General features: G+C 32.5%; 1 protein-coding gene across 2 annotated transcripts; it reads left to right on the top strand.

Moving 5' to 3' along the window:
- Positions 1–856: 856 nt before the first annotated feature.
- LOC125420193 (ankyrin repeat-containing protein NPR4-like) lies at positions 857–6,373 on the top strand. 2 transcript variants are annotated; one of them, XM_048466756.2, is made up of 3 exons: positions 857–1,247; positions 4,253–4,869; positions 5,185–6,373. In XM_048466756.2, the coding sequence occupies exons 2-3, from the start codon at positions 4,264–4,266 to the stop codon at positions 6,136–6,138; spliced, it is 1,560 nt and encodes a 519-aa protein (XP_048322713.2). In that variant the 5' UTR covers positions 857–1,247; positions 4,253–4,263; the 3' UTR covers positions 6,139–6,373. The 2 variants fall into 2 exon arrangements, with proteins under 2 accessions (XP_048322713.2, XP_060671780.1); XM_060815797.1 differs by having other exon boundaries at positions 4,241–4,869.
- Positions 6,374–10,299: the final 3,926 nt, after the last annotated feature.

Raw genomic sequence — 10,299 nt, 5'->3', positions numbered from 1 at the left:
ACAATATTTATATAAAAGTACATAAAACTAAATTTACAGACAATATTTGTTACTACAGTCCTTTACTCCTAGCTTTACAACAAATGAGACTTTTAAGGCCATGATTATTATCATCACTTGAATGAAGACTTTAAACCTTATCACTTTGATCCTTATCTATCTTTTTTGTTAAAGAGCATTTATCAGCCAGCTCAAACTTGGGAGTGGAATAGGGTGAACTCCAAGTTTGGTCTGAAAATTTTGATAGGGTTCTTTGGACAATGACTGAGAAAAAATATCAGCAACTTGTCCACTGGAAGAGAGATACTTAGTTCGAACACAACCACTTGCCACTTTTTCTCTTAGAAAATGATAATCTATTTCAGTATTCCAATATGCTTCGACCTATCATGAAAAAATAATGATCATGGGGCCATATTTAATTAATTGTCCGTAGCATATTGTAAGCAGGAATCAGTCAACGTTGATGCAATGATGATGGTGAGTTATGGTCTCAACAATGATGTCCCAGCAACAGAATACCACTCGAACCAAGCTTATCTTCTACTCCATCGTTGCCATATTTAATTAATTGGCCGTAGAATATTGTAACCAAAAAATATATATCTATATATACACACATAATTAATTGCATTAATTTGTCCTTATATGCACGTGGGCCTACTTATCATCTTCTTTCCCTAGGTTACGTTGTTTTGTTTCTTCGATAGCTTTGTAATTTGTCCCTTTTAGACGACCAAATGAAAATATTTTGCCCGGCACAGACTTTTAGTATCACTACCCCTAGAATATTGTAACCAGGAATCAGTCAACGTTGACGCAATGATGATGGTGAGTTATGGTCTCAACAATGATGTCCCAGCAGCACAATACCACTCGGGCCAATCTTATCTTCTACTCCATCGTTCTACGTGTTTTTTGTGCCGGTCGTCAATTAATTAACAACCTCTATATGAATTTCATCTATATACAAAGCTCTTTAATAAGCTGGACATGTATTATTTAGCTTTCTAACATAAATGGCACGATCACACGAGACGTGACACAGTGGGACATGTTTGGATCAAAATTTTCAATGGCGAATATGCATGATGCAAAGATATGATGACCGTGGACTCCGATATCAGATATGACTTTCCTGCAGCTATATAGAGACCATGCATACAGACCATGCTTTTATTCTTCTTCTATATGTTGGTATTCTCTAGCCATGTTATTTAGTCAAGCTAGCTTGCATTCTAATTAAGGTACGTTTATATGTAGAATATACTACATAGCCGAAGTTAATATTGCTGTATATGATATATCATCGAACTTCCTTTGAGCGTCCTCTTTTTTTTTTTTTCTTTTTTTTTTGGGACATTTTTTTTAGACTTACTATCTTACTTTTATTTGATATGCATACATGGCACAAATAGTATTTAGGTTCTTAAATATAACATTTTGTTTTCATGTTTTTCTTGATGAAGAAGATATTTCAGTAGTTTTTTTGTATGCACTATTTATCTCTGTGAAGTATAAAGTTTCTTGTAAGAAGGCAAAAACAATAGAAATTATAAGACCTGATGAAGATCATAGAATGATAAAACTCTACAAGGCATCAATAGAAGGAAGTATAGGTACCTTAAATTCATTGATGGAGGAAGACCTTTTAATTCTCAGCAGGATATCGCTTAACCCCTTTTGGTGAAACTCCTCTTGACATATCAGCTTCTTGGCCACTTAAATTTCATCCAACAACTTGTTTCCCTTGTCTACCAAAGGAAAGTGAAGAAAACGTATTACTGCAATTTGAGCTGTAAAAGAAGTTGATAAATTTATCTTTAACCCAAATTTGAAAGATACTTTCAAATTTGGGGAAAAAAAATTAACTCCACCCGCAAATCTACCAAAGACTAAGTACTGTTCAAAATTTTGCTCTTTGACAACCATACCCACTGCCTATACCGCCCTTATTTCCTCCTAATTATCCCTCATTCCCCATAGGTGAGTCTGTGCGCTCCGTTCACAAGCTCAACTTTGTGGATTTCGTCTACATAGCAGATTAGGGAATTTTTGTCTTTCAAAATTAGTTTAACTCTTACCGTGTAGAATCGACAACAAAATTAAAACGTTTTTTTTTTTTCTCTTCTTTTGATTAGAAGGGGCGGGTAAACTTTTTACTCAGATCAAAAATTGAATCTGAACTTAAAAGTTTATTTTCAATAGTATAACTATTGAATCGAGCCTATAAATAGAACAAAATTAGAACTTCAAGGTATGTTTGTCGAATTATAAAAAACATAAGGGTTCATGTGAGAGAAAGTTGCATACCACTATATTATATTTCATAGTGACTTATACAGTCAAAGTTTTGTCCTAATTATGAATGTGTGGGCTGACCTGTCCATAATTTTTATTATATAATGTTATTCAAGTACTTCTATCTTTTCATCATATAAAATTTGTTGTTTAAAGATTATAAAAATATAATATTCTCAACACTTTATTAAAATAAATGAAAAATAATAAACTAAAGCATCAAGTACATAATAATTAAATAATCAGTTAGACTTGCACCATTCATTGAATTGAAAGATAAACATTTAAAGTGATATATTAAGAACAATTTTGATCTTTTGCAAATATATTTTATTTTTACATTGAAAACCATATTACATTGTAATTGTTAAAGGTCGAACACATAAAATTTAATATATAAACAAAATATATGAAAAGAGAATTATTTTATAGTGCAAATATTTATATGGTTTTTTGATACAGATGTCAAAAAGATTGATTTTTGTGGTTTTTACGAAGAATGTTGTCTTTTGAGGATATCTACATAGAAAAACCATGTGAATACTTATACTTTTAAATTATTATTATTATATATATATATATGTATATAAATAATGATAAAAATCCTGCCATGCACATCAATGCATACCGGCCTGCACCATAATGACGGGTATTAATGAAATTTTCTCTAAAAAAAATATAAATAGGATAGCTACAATTTATCCCATCGGTTATTAAAGCTTTTGTACATCGTATTCAAAACTATAAAATCCATCATATTAATTGCCTTCTAAACTATTAAGTTGTTAATACACTAGTTTAATTATGTAAATTTTTTTTTCTAAAAATTGGATAAGATTAGTCATTATACAGTTTACAAGTAAAATAAAATAGTATAAAATTATTTTTAAACAAAGTTATAGAACTTGGGTATAATTAGTTTCACCAAATTTACTTGTCAAAATACATGACTGAATTTAACTAACAAATTAAAAGAAAAAAAATTAACTGATAGAAAAACAATAATTCAATGATAAATGTGAAGAAACTTGTAATATAGGTGACGAGGGTACAAAAGATAAAATGGAATTACCTTGTATAAATATAATGATAAGCCTTTATAAGTTTAAAGTTTTAATTAAGAAAATTGACGAGAGTAAATGATTAAAACACACACACACACACACACAAACAAGATCCAACTAAACTAGAAAGACAAGCGGATATATTTGGAACAAAATTTCAAAGGTGGAGATGCAAAGATGATGACGGTGGATTATGATGTCAGCTATGACGTTCCTGCAATAATGAGGACGATGCATGCAAAACGTGCTTCTACAGAATAAGAAACTTTATCTACGTATAATAATATCATCAGCAATAATGCATCCAGTTTATTTAATCATTAAGCATATTTGTACTCTCTACCCAAATTAATATTTTATATATATTTATCTGGAATATAAAATTGGGCACATTGCCTGTTGTCCAAGCCCCGGATTGCGAGAATTCAGCTATGAAGCTAGCATTCTAATTAAGGTTGGTAGAATAAAGTACTCTATAGTAGATAGATATTAGTATTGTAATAGGAAATTGTTTGTTTGTGATATACTATCCAACCATCTCTACTTTTTTGTTGGCTTAGCACTTACTATTACTTTTACTTAAAAATATATATAATACTTTTTTTTCCCCCTTTTCGCAAGAGAAAAATAGTACTTACTATTGCTTTTACTTAATATATGCATACATTGCTCGAATATATTTAAACAACATATTGTTTTACTTTATATATGCATACATTGCTCGAATATATTTAAACAACATATTGTTTTACTTTATATATGCATACATTGCTCGAATATATTTAAACAACATATTGTTTTACTATTTTTCTTGATGGAAATATTTTAGGAGTTTTGTATAAATACGGACTATATGATCTCTTAGTACTCTTAAGTTTTTACGCCAGGGCAAAAAACAATGGAAGTAAGACGTGACGAAGATGATAGAATGGTAAGACTCTACAAAGCGTCAACCGAAGGATGTGTAGCCACCTTGAATTCATTGATAGAGGAAGACCCTTTAACTCTAAGCAAGATATCAGTTAACCCTTTTGGTGAAACTCCTCTTCACATATCAGCTTCGCTTGGTCACTTGAGTTTCACCAAACAACTTGTGTCTCGCAAGCCAAAACTTGCTGAGGAGTTGGATTTGCTCAAACGATCACCTCTTCACTTGGCTTCCGCGGAAGGCCACCGCAAGATAGTGGAGACATTAGTACAAGCGAACAAAGGTATGTGCTTAGTTGGAGATGAAGACGGGAAAATCCCTCTTCATTATGCAGCCATGAGAGGACGTGTTGAAGTAATTGAAATGCTTATTAGCGAGGAACCAAATTCAATACAAGAGAAGCTTAATGAAGGAGAAACAGTTCTTCACTTATGTGTTCAATATAACCAGTTGGAGGCCCTGAAAGTGTTGGTTCGATCAGTTGACGATGATAATAATAACGAGTTCCTCAACTCCAAAGACCAGAAATGTGGCAACACCATTTTGCACTTGGCTGTAATGCTAAAGCAAATTGAGGTACCTACATATATATATATATATATCCTTTTTTTTTTTTTTTTTTTTTGGTTGGAATCTAGGACGTTTATGACCTTCCAGACATATGTGTCAGCTCCTAGATGTGGGTATGAATAATATACCAACTAAGTCAACCTCGTTTTACATCCATATATATCCATACCAACTCTGTAATTAATTAATATATATATATATATAATCTCAATTAGAATATGAATTTTCTGGTTCCACACCATTGAATTTCTCAATTTGATTAGTGATCATTTTGAAAGAGAGAAAATACTGCTCATATATTAAATTAATGACTGCATGCAGACCATAAAATACTTGCTATCGATACCTGAAGTGAAAGCCGGAGCGGCTGATATGGTGAACCAGAGAGGTTTAACAGCAACTGACATGGCAGAGCAATTTCCAAAAGACTTGAAAAGCTTCAAAGTCCAGAATATTCTTCTGAAGGATATTCATCATGTTCATGTAGGTGGAGGTCTTCTCCAAAGACGACAAAAGCAACAACAAGAACAACAACAACAGCAACAACCAGCTGTAGTAGAAACGGCAGTAACTGGTATGCAAGTTGAGAAAAAATCAATATCATCATCAGCAAAAGCAAGCAGCAGCTGGAGTTGGAAGAAATTGAAACGGTTCATGAAATACGAGGGTGATAATTGGTTGAAAGATAGAAATAGCGGGCTCATGGTAGCGGCTACTGTGATCGCAACAATGGCATTCCAAATTGCTGTTAACCCTCCCGGTGGTGTCTGGGACGAAGATAAAGAAGGCGGCAACCCTGATTATTGCACGGAAAAAGATAAATGTCTTGCCGGAACCGCCGTGTTAGGCTATCCCATCTGGGGTTCTGATCGATATCTTTCACTCGTATATTACAATGCCTCGGCTTTCCTTACATCCTTGAGCGTAATACTATTGCTCATCAGCGGAATACCGCTGGAGTATAAGTTTTGCATGTGGCTTTTGACAGTAGCCATGTGTCTTACTCTTACTTTTCTCACGCTTACCTTCAAAGAAGCTGTATGGTTGTTAACACCCAATGCTATTCTACAAGATGTAGATTCTCTGTTACGTTTATTTTTTCGTTTATGGGTTTATTTGCTCGGGATTGTTGCGGCCGTCCGCACACTTCGCTTTCTCTTTGTTATAGTAACCAAGTTGTACAAGTTCGTTCGCAAGCTCTTCATCGCCAACCGTTCACGCTTTGTTAATCAAGATACCCTACGAGTCCAAGTGATGACACCGCCAAATGTGTAACGCACAATTGGACTTGTACGGTATCACAAGGCAGTCTCTGTGCATTCCTAGCTATATGTTTATCACCTCTTTAGTTAGGTGTCTGTAGCTATAGGGTGAGTTAAGTAATGTATCATAATATCTTGTGTTAATTTAGTTCATAAGCCTAGCAGCTTTAATTATTATTCCTCTGTAATTAAGCTGTCATATTGTAAAATCTTGTGCCTATAATTATTAAGTCATCTACTTTCCCTGTCGTCGTGCATTAAACTTTGATGATTTCTCACCTTCTGTCCCACTCTTTCAAATCGCTCCACATCAAGTACAACTTGAAGCGTGCTTTGTCGATCAATATTTGAATTATATATAATTACATATTATATTCATGGTCCCTGAGCTGGCCAACTTAAGAATAAGATTAATATAAGATAGAATAAAAATTGAGAAATTCTACTTGCACAGTAGAAAAACTGTATACCATCTCATCCGTTATCAATTTAACGAAATACATTTTTTTTTTTAAATTATGAAATACACATTCATATAGAGGTTACCAAATGTCAAAATTGCATCATTAACTAACGCCGGATTTCACCCTGATTTACTCTTCCCTATATAAGTTTTCCTTTATTTGCGGCACTTTTCCAATTTTCCTTATTCAATATCTTTCATCCCAGCTACATTTGGAAAGTGTTAAACTTTTGGAAAGATTTAGTTTTCCATAAATAAAACATGGATTCTATATGAATAAAATGGATCGTGGCAAATCATTACTACTAGCAATGACTTCCTCCTTCATTACTTCATCTTTTCCGTATCCCATCTTTCTTGTTCTTAGTTACTCATCAAATGGGGTTCAGTTTATATATTTATGTTCGAGCATTAATAAGGTTCGAAGAAAGGGTCTTCAAATAGATGGTTGCCATAGCCTTTCTTCAAATAGATGATTGCCATAGTTGCTGTACCATAGGAGGTTGAATTAAATTTCAGGAATTAGTTTTTCTCATATAATATGGTTGGTGTTGGTGTTCGTAAATAATTAAATTAAATTTTATATTATAAATTAAAAATAAATTTATATTTACAAAAAAATTCAAAACTAATTTTCTAAAAATTTTTAAAATGACGCCTTCTAGATAAAATAATTTTCTCACATATTGTTTTTAAATTTGAGAATTTAATTTTATTGGCTCACATTTTCTTTTTTTCAAGTAACTAGCTAAACAAATTAAAAATAGGATCACTTTCCTAATTGGATTCTCACACTTTACTATTTATTAAATGGGTTAAATAAGAAAATTAATAAGTGATAAAAAGAAAATATAATGGTTTATCCCATTAAAAAGTACCTAATTAATAATTAAGAAAAAAGATTCGGAAGAAGCAAATCAATAAACAAACTTTTTCCACTACTACGTCAATTTAAATTAGGTCATCTAGTTATCTCCATTATTGCCTATAAACAAACTTTTTCCACTACTACGTCAATTTAAATTAGGTCATCTATTTATCTCCACGATTGCCTTTCTTTTTCATTTTTACTTTTCTTTTCCTCCACTAAAACATTCAATCTCTTTCCAACTTGTTCAGATCATTGCTTTCATCACTACTGGTTCAGTGCATAGGATTTATAGCGACCACACAATCGAAAAGGACACTATCCAAAAAGAAAAAAAGAACAAAAATCATAAAAAATATATTAAGAAAAAAAAATACCATTGACCACCATTCCCGTCTAGATTTTTCAAAAGAGGGGAAACACTATGAAATCATTCAAGAGACCTACTTGTCACGTGGCAAGAGGCCAAAACTCGAAGATTGAATCAACCTTTCTCCAAAAAGAAAAAATTAAAGAAAAGAAAAACAGAGAATTAAGGGAACCAAATATGTATATATATATATATATATATATATATAAACCCGAGATTCAAGGAACGTGGAAAAATTGGAAGGAGCCAAAGATAAAGGATGAGCTTTTTTATAATAACCAAGTTGTACAAGTTTGTACGCAAGCTCATTATCGACAAATTTTTTTTTTTCATAATCAAAATATAATGAATAGTCATTCCAATTGATCTGCAATATGTTATTTGTGTATATATGTATATTTGATTTGTATTTACCTTATTCAACTATATGTTGCCTTGTATTATTGTATTGTATCAATATTTATATGTTTAATCAATTCAATGAGAGCATACAGTTTTATATGAAAGCATAGAGAACCAATGGAAATAATATTGGAAGTCTATATTATTGAGTACATCAAACTCATATAAATACAAGGTGTAAGCTCTATCAAAAGCCTTGCGTAGGTATCAAACAAGAATTTACATAAGCAAGTATTACCATACACGTATATCTATAAGTGGTTTACAAGTCTCTCATAATACAACTAAGTGGTTGTGTTAGTTATGCTATCATCCCCCCTCAAGGGGAGATACAATATCGAGCTTGTTCCAAAAATGGCGAAATGTGTCTGTAGAAAGGATTTTGGTGAAAATATTAGTTATTTGATCAATTGTGACTAGGTAAAGAACTTCCAGTGTCAAGACCCGTCCAAAATTTTTTATCGGAATCCTAGACAAGTCCTGATCCCAGGGAAACCCTACCGGACCCTCCAATACAAAATCCGGCAGAATCTCCCCTAAGGGTTGAATTTACTACAAATTTTCTACACTGAAAATACACTTCTATATACACCACTTTATTATTCCCATTTACTACAATTTAATTCCATAAATTTGCATCACTTCAAATGAATAACAGGGAATCAGTGCATAATCAATTAAATAATACATCCAACATAGTATATAGAGCGTTAATAAAGTTCTAAGTATGATAATTAATACAAATAGAGTAGAAAGAAAATTACATAATAAGAAATGAGGAAAAGAAGACTTCTCGGATTTCCAGGAATGATCAAACTGTCGAGCTCACCCTGATCGAACAATGTCTACCACCTGAGCCTAAGGGAACAAAATTTGAAAATATGAGATGCTAATCATCTCAGTGAGTCACCCAATCTACTACTCAGGGAAATAAATAATAATAATAATATAACAATAATATAACTTGATTAATTAATAATAATTGAAAATAATGTTTTCTCTTAAAACGCTTACGATTCACTTAGTTTGAAATGTTCATTTTTTAAAACGTTTCATAAAATCCGATATTTTGAGCCCCAAGATCTAGAAAATAATTAATCAAATAATTTACAAATAAAACACAACAAATTAAGAATCCAAAATTAGAATGGAAATAATAATAGAAATGAAAATAAACTTTATAACAATTATTAAAAGATTAACAACATATCATAAACAAGTAATACAAAAATATCAATGAAACTCATATTAAGACAATTCAAGAAATAATTAAATAATTAGAATAAATAAATTAATTAAACAATTAAGTAAATGAATAATTGAATCAAAATAAAACACCCATTTAATATAAATGGTAAGAATAAAATAAAATGAAGGAAAACATAACATATTAGAATTGATTTCAAAATACCAAAACAATTTGAATAATAAATTTGTAAAAACATTTTCATAAAAATTGTGTAATTTAAATAAATAAATAATAAAACACCGTTAAATACATTTTATTAAAAATAAGATTTTAAATATTTCATATTTGAAAATCATGTCGTAAAAACCATTTGATGTACCCACTATATACCAGTGGCGCCAACGGTACCCAGCATCCCGAGCATCACCAGACAATAGGTTAAAGAGAGAAACCGGCATACGGTCGCATGGCGCCCACCGCGCCGCTGCAAACAGGCATCCTGGCCATGGAGGGGTGTGGCTACGGCCGATATCAACTTGCCGACCCTCGGTCCGATGGCAACCATAGGACAACTGTAATAGCCCAGACCACCCACGTTCGATATTGTCCTCTTTGGGCCTGGGGAATCCTCTTACAACCCAGCCCTCAAGGTTATGTCAAAATGCGTCGTACAGGAAAGGTATCCACACCACCTTATAAGACATGCTTTGTTCCCCTTTCCAGCTGATGTGGGACTTCACAATCCTCCCTCCTTGGGGTCAGCGTGTCAGGACCAGTCCAAAATTTCTTACTGGAATCCTAGACAAGCTCTGATCCCAGGGAAACCTTACCGGACCCTCCAATGGAAAATCCGGCAGAACCTCCCCTAAGGGTGGGACTTAC

Source organism: Ziziphus jujuba, chromosome 1 (genome assembly GCF_031755915.1).
Source record: "Ziziphus jujuba cultivar Dongzao chromosome 1, ASM3175591v1".
Lineage (NCBI taxonomy): Eukaryota > Viridiplantae > Streptophyta > Magnoliopsida > Rosales > Rhamnaceae > Ziziphus > Ziziphus jujuba.
This window is presented reverse-complemented; position numbering and strand designations above follow the sequence as displayed.

Excerpts from the sequence above, each read along its gene's own strand:
- LOC125420193 (XM_048466756.2), top strand. The coding sequence starts at position 4,264 with ATGGAAGTAAGACGTGACGAAGATGATAGAATGGTAAGACTCTACAAA. Across the intron at positions 4,870-5,184 it reads TAATGCTAAAGCAAATTGAG|ACCATAAAATACTTGCTATC; the intron begins GTACCTACATAT and ends GACTGCATGCAG.